The sequence below is a fragment of the Malaclemys terrapin genome, chromosome 18 (assembly GCF_027887155.1).
Source record: "Malaclemys terrapin pileata isolate rMalTer1 chromosome 18, rMalTer1.hap1, whole genome shotgun sequence".
NCBI classification, from domain to species: Eukaryota; Metazoa; Chordata; order Testudines; family Emydidae; genus Malaclemys; species Malaclemys terrapin.
This window is the reverse complement of record NC_071522.1, coordinates 584,778-610,242: the sequence shown is the minus strand read 5'-3', so window position 1 is coordinate 610,242 and position 25,465 is coordinate 584,778. Positions and strand designations below refer to the sequence as shown.

General features: G+C 45.6%; 1 protein-coding gene across 1 annotated transcript in view; it reads left to right on the top strand.

The window, feature by feature from the left end:
- Positions 1–15,513: 15,513 nt before the first annotated feature.
- The window catches only part of PITPNA (phosphatidylinositol transfer protein alpha), a 45,187-nt gene continuing 35,235 nt past the window's right edge, over positions 15,514–25,465 (top strand). The window contains exon 1 of the mRNA XM_054008046.1: positions 15,514–15,696. Coding sequence (XP_053864021.1) covers positions 15,514–15,696 — 183 coding nt within the window. The remainder of the gene's footprint in view (positions 15,697–25,465) is intronic.

Here is a 25,465-nt window from a genome sequence, read left to right as displayed (position 1 = left end):
GATCTCTTTTGAGCTAGGGTATGCTCTATTACTATCAGTTTAAATCTAGCCTTCCTGTCCTTCTTGGATCTGGCCTGAAAATCCCAACAGACCTTGTGTTTGGCAGGGTTGTAGGAGTGCCTCAAACCCAGCAGGAAGCTGGAGTGTTCATCACTGTGGGGAAAGGACCTGTGGCAAGTCTCAGCCTTAAACCCTGCGTCTTGGACATAATTATACTCTAACACAGAAAATCAGGGAAGAGGACCCCACTTCTCCCCTACCCCAACTAACACAAAGTTAAATAAAGGTAGACTATAAATAAAATAAAGTAACTACTCAAACAAATACAATAATTTACATGTTAAGATGGGGAGCTGAATACAGCAGACAGTAGAACTCTCTTCATGAACTGCAGGTGGTTGAGAAGAAAGTGATTGGGGGGTGGGCTCATAGGTGCCCTTGTTCAGAGCATGATGCACTGTTCCATGCAGCCATTAGCCTGCAACTACTACTTTGCAGTCACTGGTTGAGAATGCACAGGTGTATGCACATCCTACGGTGGAACACCTATAGGGACACTATACTTAAAAGCACATTCCAATAACTACACCAGTGTGAGGAAAATTTGATCAGTGCCTCCCTTTCTTCCAGGTTAACTCCATGACCATTTTAGCCATTACACCCAGGTAACTGCACAACCAGGCCTCTCCCCTGACAACCCTTCTCAATAACTGCACACCAAAGTACCCACTAACCCTATTACAGAACAGAAACTCATGGCTAGGCTCAGGGACAGTTCTCCTAAGGAATAACATTACAGATAGACTTTGGGAAATAAAATGTTTCTCATCAATTTACACTAAATAACCAAGGTCAAGCTCTTGTTTCAAAAAGGGTTTTAATGAATCAAACATAACTATTATTGATAGCTATGTCATTGCAGAAGCAGCCTCTAGCCTAACATTTTTATGAGATTAAAATGATGGTCAGGTTCTGACTACCCTGATCATGTCATTGAGTAGCCCCATCAAAACCAACTGCGTGTTCATATAGTGTCAGAATCATTTATTTTTCTAACACAAGTGACTGTTTTCATGTCACCATTTTTTGATAGTTGGCTGAGCTTGTCACACCATTAACTTAACAGCATTTCTGTTTGTATGTAACACAATAAATGTTTGAACACCACATCCAATCAATTTCAGGCATAAGCCTATTGATTTAGGGAAAAATCAAAATGGGGGAAACAAAGGGGAGTGGGGACACAGAGCCCACACCATTTGTTTAACATGACTTGTCTCAGAAAGAGAGAGAACGACCAACAACAATAGGGAAGACTGGAGGTGAGCACATAGCCCATGGCATAAGTTGAGAATGTGAAACCTGGTATAGTGTGAAGGAGGAATAGGGGGCAAACAGAGCCCCTGCCATGGAGGGGGAAATGGGTGAGACAGATCCTGAAGGTGGGGGATTTGGAAGGAGTCCCTAAAATAGAGGAGATGGGAAGATGGCACACAGGGAGCTTGTTGGGTGGAATGGAAGAATGCAAGGATCCCCAAGTTTGTGTAATGAGTTTGGCCTACAGAAGTGTATGACTGCACTAGTATTTAAGATTGTTTAAATTAACAATGAAAATAAGTATTAAGTCAGGAAGTAAGAAAAAAATTTAGCCCTGGTCTACACTACGAGTTTAGGTAGAATTTAGCAGCGTTAGATTGATTTAACCCTGCACCCGTCCACACGACGAAACCATTTTTGTCGACTTAAGGGCTCTTAAAATCGATTTCTGGTACTCCTCCCCGACGAGGGGATAGTGTGGACGCAATTCGACAGTATTGGCCTCCGGGAGCTATCCCAGAGTGCTCCATTGTGACCGCTCTGGACAGCACTCTCAACTCAGATGCACTGGCCAGGTAGACAGGAAAAGCCCCGTGAACTTTTGAATTTCATTTCCTGTTTGGCCAGCGTAGTGAGCTGATCAGCACAGGTGACCATGCAGAGCTCATCAGCACAGGTGACCATGGAGTCCCAGAATCGCAAAAAAGCTCCAGCATGGACCAAACGGGAGATACTGCATCTGATCGCTGTATGGGGAGACGAATCCGTGCTATCCGAACTCCGTTCTAAAAGACAAAATGCCAGAACATTTGAAAAAATTTCCAAGGGCATGAAGGACAGAGGTTATAACAGGGACCCGCAGCAGTGCCGCGAGAAGCCTACCAAAGAAACAGAGAGGCAAACGGCCGCTCCGGGTCAGAGCCCCAGACATGCCGCTTCTATGATGACCTGCATGCCATTCTAGGGGGTGCCCCTACAACTTCCCCACCCCTGTGGTTCTCTCCTCCTCCACCCTTCCCAGGCTACCTTGGCATTTATCTCCCCATTTGTGTGACGAATTAATAAAGAATCCATGAGTTTGAAACAACAATGACTTTATTGCCTCTGCAAGTGGAGATCAAAGAGGGCAGGAGAGGGCGGTTGGCTTACAGGGAAGTAGAGTGAATCAAGGGGGCAGGTTTTCATCAAGGAGAAACAAACAGAACTTTCACACCATTACCTGGCCAGTCATGAAACTGGTTTTCAAAGCTTCTCTGATGCACAGCATGCCCTGCTGTGCTCTTCTAACCGCCCTGGTGTCTGGCTGAACATAATCAGCGGCCAGGCGATTTGCCTCAACCTCCCACCTCGCCATAAACATCTCCCCCTTACTCTCTCAGATATTGTGGAGCACACTGCAAGTAGTAATAACGATGGGAATATTGATTTCACTGAGGTCTAACAGAGTCAGTAAGCGAGCTTTTAACTGTCCAAAGGCACATTCTATCACCATTATACACTTGCTCAGCCTATAGTTGAACTGCTCCTTACTACTGAGCAAGGGGTAGGCTGGGGTAGGTGCGACTGTGCGGTGTTGCCGACGGGAAGAGCAGCTTGAGGCAGAAGCCTCCAGATGGCATGATATTCCAGGCAGGACTGAATCTCCATTAGACGAAACTTAAAAGAAGAGAATGAACTGGAGTCATTTCCATTTTTGTCCAGGTGCCCCCGACCAACCTAACCGAGGTCAGCTAGGAGCACCCACGGGACGATGACGATGGCTAACAGTCGTATTGTACCATCTGCAAGGCAAGGCAAGGGGATGCTGCTGTGTAGCAATGCAGTACTGCATCTGCCAGCAGCACCCAGGAGACATATGGTGACGTTGAGCTGAGCGGGCTCCATGCTTGCCGTGGTATGTCGTCTGCACGGGCAACCCAGAAAAAAGGGGAGAAATGATTTTTTGCCATTGCTTTCACAGAGGGAGGCCTCACAACATGTACCCAGAACCACCCGCGACAATGTTTTTGCCCCATCAGGCATTGGGAGCTCAACCCAGAATTCCAATGGGCGGCGGAGACTGCGGGAACTGTGGGATAGCCATGTAACGATGCTGGTTCTGGTGGGACCCAACTGAGAGTGCCAATTCAGGAGAAATTGCTTAAAGCAGGGCAGTTACAGTCCAAGGCTGGGGTTTTTCCACTCTAAGGCAAACCAAACCAGCCAGACAAAGAGGACTTTGGTCTCACCCCACTGGCTAATCACAAGTCACACAAGCAATTCCCTTAGACACTCCAGTTTCCCAGTATCACCACCAGTGCCACTCGTTATGGGGACAAATGGTTATGAAAACCAATACCCCAGTAAAAGAAAAAAAGAATCAAGCCCCAGACTCAGGTCAATATACAAATCAGATCTTACCCACAAATCACGCTGTTGCCAATCCTTTCGAATCTAAAATCTAAAGGTTTATTCATAAAAGGAAAAAGATAGAGATGAGAGTTAGAATTGGTTAAATGGAATCAATTACATACAGTAATGGCAAAGTTCTTGGTTCAGGCTTGTAGCAGTGATAGAATAAACTGCAGGTTTAACTCAAGTCTCTGGAGTACATCCCCAGCTGGGATGGGTCCTCATTCCTTTGTTCAAAGCTTCAGTTTGTAGCAAAGTCTCTCCAGAGGTAAGAAGCAGGATTGAAGACAAGTTGGAGATGAGGCATCAGCCTTTTATAGTCTTTTCCAGATGTAAGAATACCTCTTTGTTCTTACTGTGGAAAATTACAGCAAAATGGAGTCTGAAATCACATGGGCAAGTTCCTGCATACTTTGGTGAGTTACAAGGCCTTTCTGCCTTCTCTCAATGGGTCAATTGTATAGCTGATGGTCCTTAATGGGCCATCAAGCAGGCTAGGCAGAGCTAACACCAACTTGTCTGGGATGTTTCCCAGAAGCACAGCATAAGTTTGAAATACAGACAGTATAGAGTCAATATTCATAACTTCAACTACAAAACCGATACACACATATAGACAGCATAATCATAACCAGCAAACCATTACCTTGTCTTAGGCACTTCATTTGACCCCCTTTATACAAGATTTGGTGCCACTACAGGACTTTGGTTGCAACCATGTTCTATATGGTCCCAGTTCAAATCAATAACGTGACAAGCTACCACAGTGCAACGCTCCAAAAGTTGACGCTAGCCTAGGTACTGTGGACGCACACCACCAACTTAATGCGCTTAGAGGGGACACACACAATCGACTGTATCAAATTCATTTTAAAAAAATCGGCTTCTATTAAATAGACCTAATTTTGTAGTGTAGACATACCCATAGAAAAGGAAATAAAAGATGGCCATCTTAGATTTTAGTTGAGAACACTGATCAATCAAAAAGGTTTTTTTTTTTTTTAATGAGTCAGTATAATCCATTATCTTGGACTAGGCCTTTACCAATAAAGTTGGCTGTTTATAGCAGGAGTAAACTGAGAACCATCTCATTAATCCAAGAACTGTATAAGTGACAATAGGAAAACACACACAAGCATCTAGCAAAGCTACTCCTGAATAGATCAGCATCTTTAACAGTATCAACACAAAAATAACTGTCTGTCTGTTCAGGGTGAGCTAAGTGTCTGCAAACAATCACAGGGAACGAGTGTCAAAAGTTACCAGATATATGGTACTTAAAATACAGAAACCACTGTAATGAGATTTTAGATAAGTTAAGTACTGGAAAATAGGGAATGGCAGTGGCAGCTTTTCAAAGAGGAATCAGAGGAGTGATTAAATGGCCTGTATAAAAGACGGTTATTGGCACTTGGGGCTTTGACCAAACTACAACTTTTAAGAGCTTGTAACACATTACTGATGTGGCTGGCTCTAAAGGCTTATCTTCTCTGATTAAAAAATGATGTGTTTAACTAATGCACATTAGCTGTCCTGTTGTAAAAACATAGATGAGGCACTTTACTTTTGAGGTAAACTATAGGAGGTGGGGGTGGTGGGGATAATATAGAGATAACAACCCCCCTAGCTACCTCATGGTAAACATACAAGTGCCTTGTTTCCACTTACTGTTTTTTAGTGAGATAACTAGCTTGCTATTTGTTATTTGTTGTAATAAAACCCCCACAACGTTTGATTGCTTCTTCACTGCTAAAAAAAAAAAAGTGTGGTTTTATTATCTATAACTAACATGCATGAGCTATCCTAAGGTAAAACACAGTGAAGACAAGGTATGTATTTTTACAGTGAAGTACCTAGATGAGGTCTACACTATACCCTCACTAGAGGTTGACGTGACTTAGTTCACCTGGTGGTAAAACTAAAGTGTCTAGTCTTGTCTAGTCTTCACCTCTGGACAGCACAGTCACTTTGGGAGAAAGATCCACACTCCCAGAATGTGCTGATGCAAACACAAAAGTTATGAATGTATAAACATGGTTCAGCTGCAGCTGAGAGGCAGAAAAGTCACAGCATGTGTGATGCTGGCAGCCCAGGTGCTAGCTCATGCCAAGGTTCCCATGCTTCAGTGGAATACTGACAAACACATGGCTGGCTCATGTTTGGCTCACCTGTATTGTTAAAACAGGTATTAGAATTATAAGAACGTGTTTTAGACTTTATTGAATGCATGTGAGTTGCTGCATGCATTAATCTCACTTATAATGTCTGTATTCCACGTTGTAAGGCAGTGGTCCCAAACCAGTTGATCGCAATCTCTGGCAGCAACGCAGTATGGCTGCCGCTAAAGCTACCCCAGCCCCACACTGCTCCCGGAAGCAGCCACTGCAGCCCCAGGGGTCTCCCTCCGTGTGCTGCTCCTGCCTGCAAGCACCGCCCCTGCAGCTCCCATTGGCCAGGAGAGCTGTGGGGGCAGTGCTTGCGGAAAGGGGCAGCGTGCGAAACCATGTGCTCCCTCCCCACCCCACCCCACCTCAGGAGTCGCAGGGGTACGTTGGCTCCTTTTGGGAGCAGTGTTGGGCCGGGGTAGCCAGGGAGCCTGCCTTAGCCTCGCTGCACCCACCGCCAACCGGGAGCCACTAGAGGTAAGTGCTGCTCGGCAGGAGGCCACACCCCAACCCCCATCCCTGAACCCCCTCCTGGAGCCAGCACCCCATAACCCACCCCTCCTGCACCCCAAGCCCCACCCTGAGCCCCCTCCCAGAGCCAGTACCCCAAACCTCCATTGCACCCCAACCTCCATCCCCCTTCCGGAGCCAGCACCCCAAACCCCCTCTTGCACCCCAACACTCTGCCCCAGCCTGGAGCCCCCTCCTGCACCCAAACTTCCTCCCAGAGCCTGCACCCCTCACACACCCCAACCCCCTGCCCCAGGCTCAGCCCAGAGCCCACTCTCTGACTGCAAACCCCTTGGCCCCAGCCCAGAGCCTGCACCTCCTCCTGAACCCCAACCTCTGCCCCAGCCCCATGAAAGTGAGTGAGGGTGGGAGAGAGTGAGCGACAGAGAGAGTGGGGCGGGGCCTCAGGGAAGAGGCGGGTTAGATCCTGAGTTGCCCTTAGATCTTGGGTGTAAAAAGGTTGGAGACCACTGTTGTAAGGTAATATTTGAGCATTAGCATTATAAGCCTCTGTAATATTTGAGCATAAGCACTATAAGCCTCTGTGCTTTTTGGAGCATGTCAGCTCTCTATTTTGCAAGTTCCGAACTCCTGCTCATTCATTCACTCACTCAAAGCAAGCTGCAATCTGTTTGCTTTTCTCTGTGGTATGAGCTTTGAAACCAGCACTTCCGCTTTCCTGCAGCCGGTCACAACAATGGAGAGGATTGGCCACTTGACAAGGTGATTAGTACAGCTAATCAGTACAGCTGCAAGCGTTTACACTCACACCCCTGAGTCATAGCCACTCGGCTGCAGCTGTTATTCCTCTCAGGGAGGTGGGGTACCTGCAGCGGTGTACCCAGGGAGATACAGCGCTGTAAGTCCCCTGCCAGTGTGGACGGGGAATGAGTTACAGCGCTGGGGGAGGCTTTACAGCGCTGTAACTTGCAAGTGTAGCCAAGTCACCAAAGCTATGAGTCACCAAAGAAGGAGAGAGACATTAACAAGCGTGAAGCGTTGATCTGCAATCAAAGGTGTTACATCCTGCCTAATGGGAAAGGTCCATCAGCATCAGATGGACTATTGAGGAACAATAAGGAAGACAAAAGACTTTGTTGCTGTGCTCTTCCCCTCCACAAAGATGAGTCATGCAAGTGGATTCTTCCCAGCAGATGAGTTTGTACCTAAGGCCTTGGCTACACTTGCGAACTACAGCGCCGTAAAGCCTCCCCCAGCGCTGTAACTCACTCCCCGTCCACACTGGCAGGGCACTTGCAGCACTGTATCTCTCTAGGTACAGCGCTGCAGGTACTCCACCTCCCCGAGAAGCATAAGAGATACAGCGGAGTGGTTACGACTCTCCCCTGTGAGTGTGTACCAGGAATCAACCTGCAGCGCTGTACTGATCACCTTGGCAAGTGGCCAATCCTCTCCATTGTTGTGACCGGCTGCAGGAATGTGGAAGTGCTGGTTTCAAAGCTTGTACCACAGAGAAAAAGCAAACGGTTTGCTGTTTGCTTTGAGTGAGTGAATGAATGAGCAGGGGGCCGGGAGTTCAGAACTTGCAAAATAGAGTGCTGACATGCTCCAAAAAGCACTCTCTCTCCCCCCACACTCCCTGTCACGCTCCAACCTCCCCCCCCCGTTTTGAAAAGCACGTTGCAGCCACATGAATGCTGGTATAGCTGCCCATAATGCACCACTCCCAACACAGCTGCAAATGTTACAAGTGTGGCCACACCACTGCGCTGTCAGCTGTCAGTGTGGACAGACTGCAGCACTTTTCCCTACTCAGCTGCACGGAGACAGGTTTACCTCACAGCGCTGTACAGCTGCAAGTGTAGCCAAGGCCTCAGAGCACATGGGAGCAGGAGAATAAAAACCCCATTGCGAAGGAATTGTATCTATATGCTTCTTGCACTCTGAGGGGCAAGGTTTCTAGGTAAAACAAGGGATCCCCAGCTGCTTAGCTTGGGTTAGCCCTAAAGGACATATAGAGTTTGCATATTATAGAAGCTTCTAGTTAGCTGAAAATTAAGATTGTAACTCATTTGGGTATATATGTTTACCTTGTTTAATTCTCATTTCCTTTTCCCAGAAATAAATCTGTATATAGTTTATTGTAGGATTGGTTACAAGTATTATCTTTGGTATAAACACAACAAAGAGTCTGGTGGCACCTTAAAGACTAACAGATTTATTTGGGCATAAGCTTTCGTGAGTAAAAACCTCACTTCTTCGGATGCATAGAGTGAAAGCTACAGATGCAGGCATTATATACAGACGCATGGAGAGCAGGGAGTTACTTCACAAGTGGCGAACCAGTGTTGACAAGGCCAATTCAATCAGGGTGGATGTAGTCCACTCCCAATAATAGATGAGGAGGTGTCAATTCCAGGAGAGGAAAAGCTGCTTCTGTAGTGAGCCAGCCACTCCCAATCCCTATTCAAGCCCAGATTAATGGTGTTGAATTTGCAAATGAATTTTAGTTCTGCTGTTTCTCTTTGAAGTCTGTTTCTGAAGTTTTTTTGTTCAATGACAGTGACTTTTAAATCTGTGATAGAATGACCAGGGAGATTGAAGTGTTCACTTACTGGCTTGTGTATGTTACCATTCCTGATGTCCGATTTGTGTCCATTTATTCTTTTGCGGAGGGACTGTCCGGTTTGGCCAATGTACATGGCAGAGGGGCATTGCTGGCACATGATGGCATATATGACATTAGTGGATGTGCAGGTGAATGAGCCCCTGATTGTGTGGCTGATGTGGTTGGGTCCTCTGATGCTGTTGCCAGAGTAGATATGGGGACAGAGTAGGCAACGAGGTTTGCTACAGGGATAGGTTCCTGGGTTGGTGTTTCTGTGGTGTGGTGTGTAGTTGCTGGTGAGTATTTGCTTCAGGTTGGGGGGTTGTCTGTAAGCAAGGACTGGCCTGCCTCCCAAGGTCTGTGAGAGTGAGGGATCATTTTCCAGGATAGGTTGTAGGTCGTGGATAATGCGCTGGAGAGGTTTTAGCTGGGGGCTGTATGTGATGGCCAGTGGTGTTCTGTTATTGTCCTTGTTGGGCCTGTCCTGTAGTAGGTGATTTCTGGGTACCCGTCTTGCTCTGTCAATCTGTTTCCTCACTTCCCCAGGTGGGTATTGTAGTTTTACGAATGCTTGATAAAGATCTTGTAGGTGTTTGTCTCTGTCTGAGGGGTTGGAGCAAATTCGGTTGTATCTTAGGGCTTGGCTGTAGACAATGGATCGTATGATGTGTCTTGGATGGAAGCTGGAGGCATGTAGGTACGTATAGCGGTCAGTAGGTTTCCGGTATAGGGTGGTGTTTATGTGACCATCACTTATTTGTACTGTAGTGTCCAGGAAGTGGATCTCTTGTGTGGACTGGTCCAGGCTGAGGTTGATGGTGGGGTGGAAATTGTTGAAGTCCAGGTGGAATTCTTCAAGGGCCTCCTTTCCGTGGGTCCATATGATGAAGATGTCATCAATGTAGCGCAAGTAGAGGAGGGGCACTAGGGGACGAGAGCTGAGGAAGCGTTGTTCTAAGTCAGCCATAAAAATGTTGGCATACTGTGGGGCCATGCGGGTACCCATAGCAGTGCCACTGACTTGAAGGTATAAGTTGTCCCCAAATCTGAAGTGGTTGTGGGTGAGGACAAAGTCACAAAGCTCAGCCACCAGGCTTGTTGTGGCCTCATCAGGGATACTGTTCCTGACAGCTTGTAGTCCATCCTCATGTGGAATATTGGTATAAAGTGCTTCTACATCCATGGTGGCCAGGATGGTGTTTTCAGGAAGAACGTCAATGCACTGTAGTTTCCTCAGGAAGTCGGTGGTGTCTCGAAGATAGCTGGGAGTGCTGGTAGCATAGGGTCTGAGGAGAGTGTCCAAATAGCCAGATAATCCTGCTGTCAGAGTACCAATGCCAATACCAAATATCTTTGGTATGAGAGCTAAGATGCAATTGACCTGGGGTAAGTGACTAGTCCTTTGGACTGGGAGTAATCAGAATATTATCGTGATTCATGGCGTAGGGACCATCTACCACCTGGGAGGCGAGACAGATTGGAGTACTCCAGGGGACTGTCTGTGACTTCATGTTAAGGCTCTTATAGTGCCTGAGTTTACACCTGATAATTGAGGAGTGAAATCTAAATATAGCACTCACATAAAATTTGGATTTGTGTCCTGATTCTTAACAATCTGCCCTGAGATTAGGAATTGCGCTCTTGATTCACTGTAGGCAGCTTGACAGCACAGAGACATCTCAAACAGTATTTGTTGTGCTGAGAAAGATTCATAGATTCATAGATTCTAGGACTGGAAGGGACCTCGAGAGGTCATCGAGTCCAGTCCCCTGCCCGCATGGCAGGACCAAATACTGTCTAGACCATCCCTGATAGACATTTATCTAACCTACTCTTAAATATCTCCAGAGATGGAGATTCCACAACCTCCCTAGGCAATTTATTCCAGTGATCAACCACCCTGACAGTTAGGAACTTTTTCCTGATGTCCAACCTAGACCTCCCTTGCTGCAGTTTAAACCCATTGCTTCTTGTTCTATCCTTAGAGGCTAAGGTGAACAAGTTTTCTCCCTCCTCCTTATGACACCCTTTTAAATACCTGAAAACTGCTATCATGTCCCCTCTCAGTCTTCTCTTTTCCAAACTAAACAAACCCAATTCTTTCAGCCTTCCTTCATAGGTCATGTTCTCAAGACCTTTAATCATTCTTGTTGCTCTTCTCTGGACCCTTTCCAATTTCTCCACATCTTTTTTAAAATGCGGTGCCCAGAACTGGACACAATACTCCAGCTGAGGCCTAACCAGAGCAGAAGAATGACTTCTCGTGTCTTGCTCACAACACACCTGTTAATACATCCCAGAATCATGTTTGCTTTTTTTGCAACAGCATCACACTGTTGACTCATATTTAGCTTGTGGTCCACTATAACCCCTAGATCCCTTTCTGCCATACTCCTTCCTAGACAGTCTCTTCCCATTCTGTATGTGTGAAACTGATTTTTTCTTCCTAAGTGGAGCACTTTGCATTTGTCTTTGTTAAAATTCATCCTGTTTAACTCAGACCATTTCTCCAATTTGTCCAGATCATTTTGAATTATGACCCTGTCCTCCAAAGATAAGTCTCCTAAACTGGTTACAAAATATAGTTCTTTTTGTAGACTGGGCCAGGCAGCTCTTTTAAAACTCCTGAATGCAACTTACATGTTAGACATTTTTAAAATAGCCAGTACTTTAGTAGTTGCTGTTTAACATCTTTCAGAGGTACTAGAGAAATGGAAAGTGTGTTATCACCATATGATGAGACTATATCATGTTTTTTCTTCAAATACAGAACAAATATTTATTGAAAACTTCTGCCTTTTCTGCATTATTATTGATAATTCTACATTCCCAGCTAGTAATGGACCCCCAATAACATTGTCAGGATTCTTTTTGTTTCCAATATATTTAAAACAACCCTCCTTATTGTCCTTAACTGCTGGTCATAGATTTGTTTTCTTGCATCCTTTTGCTTCCTTTATCAATTTCCTACAATTCCTAACATCTGATTTATATTCATTTCTATCAGCTTCGCCTTTTTTCCATTTGTTATATGTAATCTGCTTTCAAATCCTCAATTCAATTCAGTTTTTTTAAACAGTATGGCCTTCTTGGGCATCTAGTAAGGTGTTCTTAAATGATTCCCAATTATCTTTCATATTTTTTTGATTGAATTCTTCCTCTCAGAAGTTATATGGATAACAAACACTATCCAGAGTTATAATACTTAATGTTAATAAATTTTGGAAACTATATTTAACCTCATGTTTCAGATATTAGGAGACAAGGTGTATGGGGGGAGATTATTCTGAGAGGGGTTTTTTGCCCCTTCCTCTGAACAGCTAGTACTGGCTGCTGCTGAAGACAGGATACTGTAATAGATGAACTATTGGTCTGATCCAATATGGCAGTTCTTGTCTTCCCACAAAGATTTATCTTATTGTGAGGAAGCAAATGGGTACCGACAGACTACAAAGTTCTATTTGTATATACATTATTATGATTTATACTCCGGATTTTTATGCCAAGTTGCCGTAGTTAGCTCCTGCATTATGAATAATGCTCAGGATACTTTGTACTCTAAACAGTGTTGCAAAGACACTCTACTGCATTACTTCCATTAAACTGAAGATTTTCACAAACACAGAAAGTATTCCTGATAAAAGGATTTTTATGGACTTGCAGTGAGAGAAGGCTGAGCTCAAAGAACTGTGCATGAGTGGGGCTAGATCCACAAAGCGGATTTAGGCTTAGCATTGCAATACTTAGATGTAGGTGCCCTGCTACACCCAATGGAACTCACAGCCCTGAGTTAGGCACCCAGGCTCCCCATGTAATGCAGAGGGAAAGTTAAAGACACCCAAGACTGGGATTCACAGAAGCCAGCAAGCTGAGCAGGCAGCTGTTTAAGATAATCAATAGGAAATGCTTCAAAAGGACTTAAGTGCCTAAGTCTGGGACAGAGAGAGGTATCCATCTCTGCTCAGGATTCATAGCTGTGAATCCTCTTGTGGAGTTCCACATCTAAGCCAAGTTACCCCCTTCTTGCAAACAAAAAACAAACAAAAATTAAAGTGTGCGAGAGAGACAAGGAAGTGGTGCTCACCCCCTTGCATTCAATAAAGCACGCCTAAAGGTGGAAGACCCAAGTTCAAATCCTTACCCTTTATGATTTGGAACAGGACATGAACCCAGGTTTCCCAACTCCCGTGAGTGCCTTAACTACAGGCACATAGGGCATTTTATAGTGAGACTCGTTCCTGTTGAAGTGGTTTCATTTTGTATAAACATTTAGAGAGTCATGGGGCCAGAGTGAGTAAGAATGACTCTACAGCCAAGTGGTTAGTAGATTCAGATGGGAGACCCAGATTCCAGTCTCTGTGCCAAATCAGGCAAAGTAAAGATCTGAACCTGTCTCTCTCACATGAATACTAACCACTAGGCCAGTGGTTTTCAAATTTTTTTTCTGGGGACCCAGTTGAAGAAAATTGTTGCTGCCTGTGACTCAACAGAGCTGGGGATGAGGGGTTTGGGGTGTGGGAGGGGCTCAGGATTGGGGCAGAGGGTTGGGATGCAGGGGGTCAGGGCTACAGGCTGGGGCCAGGAATGAGGGGTTCAGGGTGTAGGAGGGGGCTCTGGGCTGGGTCAGTGGGTTGGGGTGCAGGAGGGGGGCAGGGCTCTGGGCTGGGGGGGGCAGGCTCTAGGGTGGGGCCAGAGATGAGGGGTTTGGTGTGCAGGAAGGGGTTCTGGGTTTTGGGGGGCTCAGGGCTGGGGTAGGGGTGCAAGAGGGGGTCAGGGCTCTGGGCTAGGGGTACAGGCTCTGGGGTGGGGCAGGGGATTGGAGCATAGGGTTGGGGCGCGGACTTACCTCCAGCGAATCTGGTCAGCGGCACAGCTGGGGTTCAGAGGTAGGTTTCCTGCCTATCCTAGCACCGCAGACCGCACTGCACCCCAGAAGTGGCCAGCAGGTCCGGCTCCTAGGCAGAGGCGCACGACTCTTGCCCAGAGGCACCGCCCCCTCCAGTTCCCATTGGCCAGAAACTGGCCAATGGGAGTGCGGAGCCAGTGCTCAGGGTGGGGGCAGCACACAGAGCCCCATGGCCTCCCTGCCTAGAAGCCGTAACCAGTGCTGGCTGCTTCCGGGGAGCAGCACAGTATGAAAACAGGTAGGCACTAGCCTGTCTTAGCTGGGCAGCACCACCGACGGGACTTTTTAACGTCCTGGTCAGCAATGCTGACCAGAGTGACCCAATGCCTTACTTTGAAAAACGCTGCACTAGACTACTGGGTATAAAGGGAGCACTACCACCACTTCCTCTGTATTTTGTGCAAGTTAGCTATGCTCTGACCTCACCTACCACATTGGACCCTAGGCACTGAGGGGACTTTTCTGGTGAAAACTTAGGCACCTATAGGGTTGGGCAAGACGAGTGGATGGTTTGTAGGAGCAAATTTTTGGCCTCAGGTGCCTAAAGTGGCAGTTAGGCACCTAACTCCCTTTGTGGATCTGGCAGTTGGTACGTGGTTGCTTAACGTGGAGTTTTCACAGTGACTATTACAGTGTTGACAACTCTTAGGATATTTGCAGATTTTCTTAACTCACTAGCTATTGGAAATGTGAGTATCTCAGCATTAATTTAAATAAAAAAAGTTTCTAGCCTTCTTGGTTGTGGAGACAGGCTGGAAAAACATGACCCCAAGTCAGGAGCGCCGCCAGCTTTTCTGCCGCCCCCCCCCAGAGGCGGCAGAAGGTCCCGCTGCCGAAATACCGCTGCAGTTGCCGTCCCCCAAATTGTAGTGCCCTAGGCGGCCACCTAATGGGTTGCGCTGGCCCTGCCCCAAGTGTAACTTTAAAGCTCAAAACCCAGAAGGCAAATAATACCCAGAGTTTGACTTACCCTCCCCCCAAGCGTGAAGATTTCTTGGGCCTGTTTTTGGTTGAATGCTTGGGGTTACAGATACTGCAGCTAACATGATACTAAAAGATTACATACAGAAGCAAGTTACTCTTTCCAAAGTTATCCTAATTGCGGTTTTTACACTACTTAATGACCAGGGAGGCAGGAAGCAGGCTGTGCGCCAGCTGAGCTGGGTGGGACAGGCAGGAGAGGGAAGGGCCATACTTGTCAATAGGGCTGCCCCCTGGGAGGAGCCGAAAACTGGGCTACCCAGGCTACTAGGGAGTGCCTTGGCACATGTCCCAGCACAGCCACCTCGCCCCAGGGAAGTTGGGCGGGGCCAGCCCTGGCCCTGAGGGGAACAGCCGGTCCCTGGTTAAGCTAGAGTTGAGCCTGACCTCAGACTCCGGCTTCCATCTCTGTCGGTAGCCGCTGAGCGACGCCAGGCCATGAGCACGTGGCCTTGGCCAAGGGCCTGTCAGGGCAAAGCGACACCCTGGGGTGCGGCTAGCGCTCGAGCTTCGCCTCCCGCGCTCCGAGCCCAGGCGGCCCTCGACTGTGAGCCGTCTTTCCCGCCTACCCAGGCGCCGCCCTGCGCACATGCGCGTTAGACACTACGCGCGACTGGCCCTTTAAGGTGGGCTGTGAGTGGGCGGGGCACTGCGGAGGATCGCGCCTCCACGCGATGATGAGGGCAGCACGTTTGCGTGCCGCCGTGACGCAGTGGTTGCCGCAGAAACGCTCCGCTCCCCCCGCGCGGTGCGGTTCGCAGTGGAGCTGCCGGGAGGCGCCTGTCACCTTCAGCGCGGGCCGGAGCGGGCGGGAGACGCTGCGGCGGCGGGGCCGCCATGGTGCTAATCAAGGAGTAGTGAGTGCGGGCCGCGGAGCCGGGCGGGCGGGCGCTGCGCGGCGCGGCGCGGCGCGGGCTGGAGGGAGGCCGGGACGGGAGGAAGGGGAGTTTCTGCCCGCGGAGCCGGCGTCAGACCCCCGCCCGTGAAGCCGGGGAGGCTGCGGGGCCGCGTCAGGTCCTGCCCCCATGTCCGCGAGTCCAGGTGCCGGTTAGTGGTGGGGCCGGGGCCGGGGCAGGGGTCGGCCAGCGCGGCTAGCGCGGGGCAGGGGGAGGGGCGCTGCGCTCTGCGACCCCGGCTTGGTGCGTCCCTCCTGGCTGGCCCGGCAGCGCGTCGGGGTCCCTGCCGCGGCCAGGGGCCAGGGCCAGGGCCAGGGCTCTCTGCCGGCGCTCGCTGACTCGCGGGTCGCTCCGGCAGCCCAGGCGGGAGGCTCCGTTTCTTTCCCGTTGCCTTGGCCTTTCCTCGCCCGCTAAGGCAGCGGTGGCGCCCGCAGCGAGTGGTGGCCTCAGAGCAGGGCCCTGAGGATGGAGGCGAAACGGGGCTCTGAGGGGGAAATGCCTGTGGACGCTGCTCCGCGCTTTGCTGCGCTCATGACACCGGCAGGGAAGCTTCAGGGAGCCCCAGTGATGTAATACACCTTCAGACGTGTCCGCGTGTGTGTGTGTGTGTGTGTGTGAGAGAGAGACTCTGGGGACAGTTCACTATCACCGCACGAGTGCTGCAGCTCTCGGGAGCGGGGTAAGGTGAAGGTCACTAAATCAGTACAGATTTTGTTTTCTTGCTGTATGGATATTTGAGTCTATAACACTCTAGGTCCCTTTGAGAGGTATGCTGTAGCGCTGAGAGAAGTTTAAATTCATGAGACTGTTGAAGACAATAGACAGGTTCTGTAGCTGTAATATAAGCAGCAGAATGAGCGATCCAGCATTGGGCTGTTGAGAGAGCCCCTCTCCCTACAGGTTTCGGAGTGGTAGCCGTGTTAGTCTGTATTAGCAAAAACAACGAGGAGTCCTTGTGGCACCTTAGTCTGCAAGGTGTCACAAGGACTCCTCTCCCTACAGTGACTCTGATTTGACCATTTCTCGGTCATCAGGAGAGCTTCTACCGTTCCAATACTTTTTGGATTAACTCTGGAAACTTTGAATTGTTTTTTTTCCCCCTTGGTCTTGAATATGTCAAGCTAATTGTTTCTAGTATGTTTCTCCTGATGGTGCAAGTTTTCCCTCAATGGTAACCTCTGTGCACCATCTTTAGCTTTTCTTAATTAGAGATGGTTGAATGTTCCTGAACTGAGTTGTGATTTCCCACAGTACAGATGACTGTCATTGCTATTTGGGTAGCTCTATTAAACAGTGAACTCTGTTCTGTCCAAGACACAAAGGAAGCCTTATGGTCAGGCCAGTGTACCATCTTGTCCTCTATCCCATCTCTGACAGTGGTTGCAACCAGACGCTTCAGCGGAAGTGTAAGAAAAAGAATCCATGTACTGGACTCAAATAATAAACTGCTTATAGGGACAGTTTCTTTTTTACCTACTATGAAAGGTTGGCTTATACCGGAAGTATGAGGGTTTACAAGCCTTCTCTTTTCAATCTTGTAAATGTAGATATTCTCATTAGCCCAGATCCTCAGAAGTCAATGGGAGTTAGGTGCTTAAATATCTTTGAGGATCTGGGCCATTATCCATGTAAATAACTAATCTGTTTTAGAATCCTGCTAAGGTCTTGGCTTCTTTCTTGTGGTAATGAATTCAGTAGAGTACTTATAATTTGCTGTCTTTTTTTTTTTTTTTTTAAATCCTGCTTTTCAGTTTAATTGAATGGCCCTTCTTTTTGTATCATTAGAGGGGGAGATGGAGCACCCAGTTACCTTCTTCAGTCCATTAATTGTTTTGTATACCCCAATCATACCTGTTCTTATTTGTTTGCTCTATAAACCAGACAAACAATCTTTTCAATCTCTCATCATGTGGAACTTTCCCTGGCCCCTCTAGCTTTTGTTACCCATCGGTACCACCTGTTTTTGTGACATCCTTTTTGAGATAGGGTGACTGGGACCAAACATAGCATTTTTCAGTCCCAATCCTTATACATCCTAAAATTTTGAGTACTCTTTTGACTGCTGCTACATGTTGATGATCCACTGTAATGCTCGTATCTCTTCCCTGAGTAATTACAAGTAACTTAGAAGCTAGTAATGTGACTGAATTGTTCAAATTTTTCCTTTCAATATACATTACTTCACATTTTCAACACTATATTCAATCTGTCACTGTCCTGCCTATTCAGTTATCTTTAAATTCCTTTCATGGTCTTTGCAGTCGTTTTTAGACTTGACTAAGCTTAATTCGTGACACTGCAAATTTTTGCCTCCTCACCACTTCCCCCCCATATCTGGATAATAAATATGTGTAACACTTGTCTTGTTAAGGAATGTCGGGATACTCTGGTGTCAGCTCTTTGCAATGTTTAAAACTGACCACTTATGCTACTTTGTTTTTTATCACTTAGCCAGTTTCTAATTTATCATAGTACTTTACCTCATGCCTCATGCTAATTTCCTTAATAGATCTCATAAGGGGCTTTATCCAAGTTTTTGGAAGGCCGGATAATCAGTTTTTCTTTAGACACTATTTTGTTGACATGCTCACAGAATTTTAGTTGGTTTGAAAGACAAGTTTTCCTCTTACAGAAGCTGCACTGGCTTATCCCTATTTATGTGCATCTATATGTTTCATAATTCTGCTTAATTATTTCAGTCAATTTACCTTGTACTGAAGTAAAGCTCATCTGTTTGATCATCCCACCATTATCCCAGTAGGTATTTTAAAGATAAGTACAACATTTGGTTCCCTCCACTCCTCTGATGTAATAACTGATTTTAAAGAGATTGCACTGCTAATAAAAATATTCAGTCATTTAATTCTTAACATTTTCCTGACTTCTTGGGTATGTCCCATCTGGGTCTAGTGCCTTGTGCTTTAATTGATCATTTTGTTTCTGTAGTTTTTTTTTTTTTTTTTTTTGATACCTCAGTCTTTGACAGCACTTCTCTATTACCTGAAAAGAGTAGTTTGGAACAGATAGCTCCTCAGCATCCTTTGTGGTGAGGAGTAATGCCAGGAAATCACTTTACTTCTCTACAATGTCTTCTTCTCCTTAATTGTTCCCTTTTCTCCCTGACAAAACAGCAGATCCATAGACTCTCACAAGCTTTCTGCTATAGCTATAAAATAATTTCTTTTTGGTCTTTCTTATGTCTTTGGCTATTAGCTCTTAAAATTTACTCGTACCACTTCAAATTTCCTTTCTACTTTTACCTGCCATAGTGTGGTTGGTTTCACTGAGGTTGGATTTCTGTTTATTAAAGAATACACATTTGGCTTGAAAAACCTCTTGAACCTTGCTATTCAATCATGGCATGGTGGGTTTTTTCGTTCATGATTCCTTTTTTAGAAGGGGGGGAATGTATGCTCTTTGACTGTTATGGTTGATCAATCTAAGAATTTTAGCTTAGTTTGTTTTGACCTTTTGGATCTTTTTGACTACTATCATCACTTTTTAGAAACCCCTTTTGAGTTTTGTCACTGTGCTAATTTTTGGTACAATGCCTCCCCCAAGGATGTTACACTTAATAGTGACCACAGTATATAATTACTTAGTGACCAAACTGTGGTTACAACTTGAATTAACTCCTGCATGCAACTTAAGACTTAGTCAAGGATAGTCTGTTATGTTCCAAGAAGCAAACTTTTAAAGTAATAAGAAATTGCTTCTTTATATGGGTAGCTGGAATCATACACTATTCCTACTTTATTGGATTTAGTCGCCTCTTTGGTGTCCTTCAACATTGTGCACTCAATATGCTTTTCCTGATCCGGAGGCTGGTGGTATTACCTTGCTAGTATATTTATGACTTTTGATTTTTATACATTACGTTTTTTACTGTACAGGTCTTCTCCACTCAGATTACTGGATTCTTTGGAATATTTTAGGTATAAAGCTATTCTTCCACCTTTTGACCTATTCTGGCTTCCTGTATAGTTTATACTCAGGTATTATTGTCCCAGGTCATAATTAAGGGTGGTGGGTTTTTTTGTGTGTGGTCATCTCATCATATTTCAGTAATGCTTATTATGTCACGCTCCTATTCCATTACCAGGCAATTCTAGTTCATCTATCTTTGTTTTGAAGTTTCTTTCATTGCTATATAGATATCTGTAGTTTCTATTTTTGACCATATCCCTATTTGTATTTAACTCCTTAATTTGGTGCTCTATTATATTCTGGAAAATACTTCTGTGACCCTAACTGGTCCGTGCTTCTGGTCAGCTGTCATTTCTGTTTTATTCTTTACTGAATGCAGAGTTACCTTTATATTAGTCACTACCCAAAAGCTCTTACAATCTGAATAGAAAGAGCACTCAGGCTAGCGAGAGAGTGCATTGGGAGACCCAGAGGATGGTCTGAATTTGGAGCACAGCCCCTTTCTCTTTAAGCACCTAATGTGTAGGTGACTGTGCTTTTACTGAAGCGAGCTGGTATTGGTGGGCATCCTGGAAGGAGGAATTAGAATAAAGAGTGGGTGGGCAAGGGAGGGAATTCCAGGTGTAGTCAGCAGTTCTGTGGAAATTGTGACCACAGCAGAAAACGTCAGACCCCCTTCAGATTTCCCTTGATTACTGGTCTCTTCATGCTTTTTGCAGGTTATTCTATTCTTTGCTCTAGATCCCTTAAGTGTTATTCCCACCAACCTGAACACCGTTGGGGAGCTGGCAAATGTTGAGTTGAATATTTATTAGTATAGAGGGAACAAAAGAACTAATAAGGAGGCTGTGAAATCTAGTGGATAGAGCACTGGACTGGGGCTCAAAAACCTGGGTTCTAGTCTTAACTGTGCCACCAGAGTGCTGGGTGACCTTGGGCAAGTCTCTTTAATCTCACCTTGCCTCAGTTTTCCCATCTGTAAAATGAGGATGAAGACACTGGCTGACCTTGTTTTGTAAAGCTCTTTGAGATCTACTGATGAAAAGTGTTATAAGAGCTTATTCTGATTATTTTATTTGTTTGTTATTGTGATACTTGCTTATGACCCATGAAGAGAGGGATTATTGGGGAGGAATTGGGAAGCCAGCTCTCTCAGTGAGGCTTGTTCACTTATTACGCTTTTATTACCATATTTACCAGATCTTACAACCCAATTAGAGTTGAGCCTGATCAGTTTTTCCATAGAAGACCTCCAAGGAAACCAGAGGGTACAACAGGAAGTGGTGTTTGTGATCATAATGGTCACTCTTCCTTCAGCATTGAAACAATGCTCTAGCAGTGGCACATGGTTTGCTGTACCGGAGTAGCTGTCTACTGGATGAGACGAAACCAGGATCCTTGCTGCTTTATTAGAAAGTCTGTGAAATGTCTTGCAAAGATAAGGGGCTGGAATGTATTTAGTTAATTACACTCTCTCTCTAAATACCTCTCCCCAATATAGTCTGCTATATCTAGGACCTTTATTTACTTCTTGGCAAACTATTGTCTAGTGTTTAACTGTACACTGTTAAACAGCTTCTGGAATTCAGTGGTGGGTGAAGTGATATATGTGATTTATAAAGTTCTCTGAGAAGATAGCCCTTATGTTTATACAAAGATCGCTATTAGGCTATTTCACTTACATTTATGGATTTGGTATTAGGCCATTTTTTGAGTTACCTAACCAATGGAAGGCAGCAAGCACTGGGAAAGACACTGTGTTAGGTTAGAAGGAAACTGGTATATCACGCAGATAAACCCAAGCTAGCAAAGTTCTGGAGGCAGCCAGGAACAAGTGTTGCTATGCCTGCAGTGTGAAACATTTGTGTGTTCTAAGTGGTGCAAGTTACAAGGGCTGCAGTTCATTTCCTGTTTTGTGTTCTCTTGCAGTCGTGTCATTCTGCCTGTGTCTGTGGAGGAGGTAAGTCCTTTTCCTGCCGCTTCCTTTTCAGGACTTTGTTTTGTTTAAACAAATGTTTAAGCTTATGATTGACCAGCCGACAGAAGTCAGGAAATGCAAGAAAGACATGCATCCACCTTCAGGATTATCATGAAACTATATGATCCAATGATTAAGATTGAGGACTGGGAGTCAGATTTGTGTATCCAGCTCTTCTGCTGACTCAGTTTGTGATTTTAGGCAAATCATTTAACTTATCTGTATCTGGGTTTTCCCATCTTCTCTAAAATGAGGCTAATGATATTGTCCCTCCTCCTGTAAAGTGCTTTCAGATCCATGAATTACAACTCCTAGAGAAGTTAATGATAAACTTGGATTTGCCAGATTGTTCCAAAGCACAACTTCCTTCTTTGTTTAATATAATCATTTTTCTTTTAAGGTGAGGAAACTTTAATAAATCTCTGAGGTTCCTTTTAATCTGGGTTTGTCTACAGTACAAAATGTAATTGTGTTAAAACATTTTACCTAATAATGTTAAACATTCAGTGCAGGTGAGGACTGTTGTTTAAAATTGTCAGTTTGTTATGGTCAATCCTGTTGTCTACCATATGGTTAACCATGACCAACTATTGTGATTTTTAAACCTCACAGTACAAGAAATGTTCAGTCAAGTTAGTTTAATTTGATTGAAAACACACTCAACATCTTTGTAGACAGTGTAACACATTTCAGATTAAGGGCATGTCTACATGGGAAAAGTTTTCCAGTTAAAGCTACTTAAGCTCATGGGTGAATTTAAACTAATAGGGGGGTTATACTGGTATAACTCCCTGGGCTGACATTTTTATTCTGGAATAACAGTAGCTTGCTTGCTTGCTGGTTTAGCTTATGTCACTTTGGAAGGGGTTTAAGGTAACCCCAAAAAAAGTTTGGTTAAGTTAGTCTGAAATAATAGTGTATATCAGTTTAAATTCACACCATAGTTTATACCAGTATAACTTTCCTGTGTAGACAAGCCCTTAATCTTCCACCTAGGGCAAATCTACATTACAAAATTAAGTTGACCTAAGTTACATCGATATACAGCCGCCACAGTAATTGAAATGGTTTTACACATCCACACTATGCTCTTTGTGTCGGCCGCGTGTTGGCAGCGTGCATCCTCACCAGGAGCGCTTGCACTGATTTAACTGCCAGTATGCGGCATTGTGGGACGGCTTCTGAAAGGCAGCAACAGTCAACGTAAGCAATGCATCCTAAATCGACCTAACTACATCGATTTAAGTGCTACGCCTCTCACTTAAGTGGGTGAGTTACATCAGTGGGAGCTACATTTTAGTGTAGATGCTTACAGTTAGGTCGATGTAAGCTACCTTACATCGACCTAACTTTGTAGTGTAGACCAAGACCCTAGACTACAACTTGCTGAGTTCAAATGAAGTATTAAACTGTTTGTGTAGGTGTTAAAAGGATTTTCAGTCATGTTAATCTAAATCAATTGAGTTAATTTAGGAAAAATCCACCCCCTTGAGAGATGTAGCTATATCACCTAACCTCCAGTGTAGACAGTGCTAGGTCAAAAGAAGATTTTTAGGAAGGTGGATTAACTACAGCAATGAGAGATCCCCTCTCATTGCTGTAGTGAGAGTCTACATTGAAGTGCCACAGTGGCGCAGCTGTGCGTCTGTAGCATTTTAAATGTAGACGTACCCTTAACTGAAAAACACACCTTTTTGCCCAGGTAGACAAAGCCTCAGGCCTTGTCTAGTTTAGGATTTTAGGTGTGATGTTAACATAAATATGTGCTCCTACATCTTCAATCCTAGTTTAGACAGGGTATCGGCATTTAACATCATGTTAGTAGACAAGCACTGAGTGGCCGCTCATGAGTTATTGTCGCTAAGGTAAATGCTGAACCCGTGAACTGGCTCTCAGGTATACAGCAGCATAGTATTATGGCTCTATTCACAGTGTGAAAAATGGCCCTTGGCTGACAATGATTGTCTGAGTGGGTCCTTCTGTTTTTCATTCCCTTCGCCTGCCCTCACAGCCCCACAGTAATGTTGAAAATGGCTTAATTGTAGTTAGCAACAGAGGGTCATGGAATACAAGCTGTCAGGAACAGTGTCCCTGATGATGACACAGCACAGCTTGTTGCTGAGCTCTGTGACTTTATCCTCACGCACAATTATTTCAAATTTGGTGACAATATATACCTCCAGACCAGTGGCACCGCTATGGGCACCCGCATGGCCCCACAATATGCCAACATTTTTATGGCTGACCTGGAACAACGCTTTCTCAGCTCTCGTCCACTCACGCTCCTTCTCTACCTACGCTACATTGATGACCTCTTCATCATCTGGACCCATGGGAAGGAGACCCTGGAAGAATTCCACCATGATTTCAACAGCTTCCACCCCACCATTAACCTCAGCCTGGACCAATCTATACGGGAGGTCCACTTCCTAGACACCACAGTACAAATAAGCGATGGCCACGTTAACACCACCCTATACCGAAAACCCACCGACCGCTACGCCTACCTTCGTGCCTCCAGCTTCCACCCCGGACACGCCACACGATCCATCGTCTACAGCCAAGCGCTGAGGTACAACCGCATCTGCTCCAACCCCTCAGACAGAGATCAACACCTACAAGATCTTCACCAAGCATTCTCAAAACTATGATACCCACACAAGGAAATAGAGAAACAAATCAACCGAGCCAGACGTGTACCCAGAAGCCTCCTGCTACAAGACAGGCCCAAAAAAGAAACCAACAGAACTCCACTGGCCATCACCTACAGTCCTCAGCTTAAACCTCTCCAATGCATCATCAGTGATCTACAGCCCATCCTGGACAATGATCCCTCACTTTCACAGACCTTGGGAGGCAGGCCAGTCCTCGCCCACAGACAACCCGCCAATCTTAAGCATATTCTCACCAGCAACCACACACCGCACCATAACAACTCTAACTCGGGAACCAACCCATGCAACAAACCTCGATGCCAACTCTGCCCACATATCTACACCAGCAACACCATCACAGGACGTAACCAGAACAGCTACAACATCACCGGCTCATTCACCTGCACGTCCACCAATGTTATATATGCCATCGTGTGCCAGCAATGCCCCTCTGCTATGTACATTGGCCAAACTGGACAGTCACTACGCAAGAGGATAAATGGACATAAGTCAGATATCAGGAATGGCAATATACAAAAACCTGTAGGAGAACACTTCAACCTCCCTGGCCACACAATAGCAGATGTAAAGATAGCCATCTTACAGCAAAAAAACCTTCAGGACCAGACTCCAAAGAGAAACTGCTGAGCTCCAGTTCATTTGCAAATTTGACACCATCAGATCAGGATTAAACAAAGACTGTGAATGGCTATCCAACTACAGAAGCAGTTTCTCCTCCCTTGGTGTTCACACCTCAACTGCTAGCAGAGCACCTCACCCTCCCTGATTGAACTAACCTCGTTATCTCCATACTGATTTATACCTGCCTCTGGAAATTTCCATTACTTGCATCTGAAGAAGTGAGGTTCTTACCCACGAAAGCTTATGCTCCCAATACTTCTGTTAGCCTTAAAGGTGCCACAGGACCCTCTGTTGCTTTTTACAGATTCAGACTAAGACTGCTACCCCTCTGATACTTACTTGTAGTTGAGACAAATCCCTTCTCCAAGAACATGATTACTGGAACAGTGCTGAATGCAGTTTTGTCCTGTCTGTTCTAGCAGTTAAATCACTGTCAGCACTAGCTAAAGTGACCCACTGAGACATCCATTGTCAAACTTGTTATGCTCCCAATGTAGATTGGGAGCTGGGTGCATGATGAAATGCACAA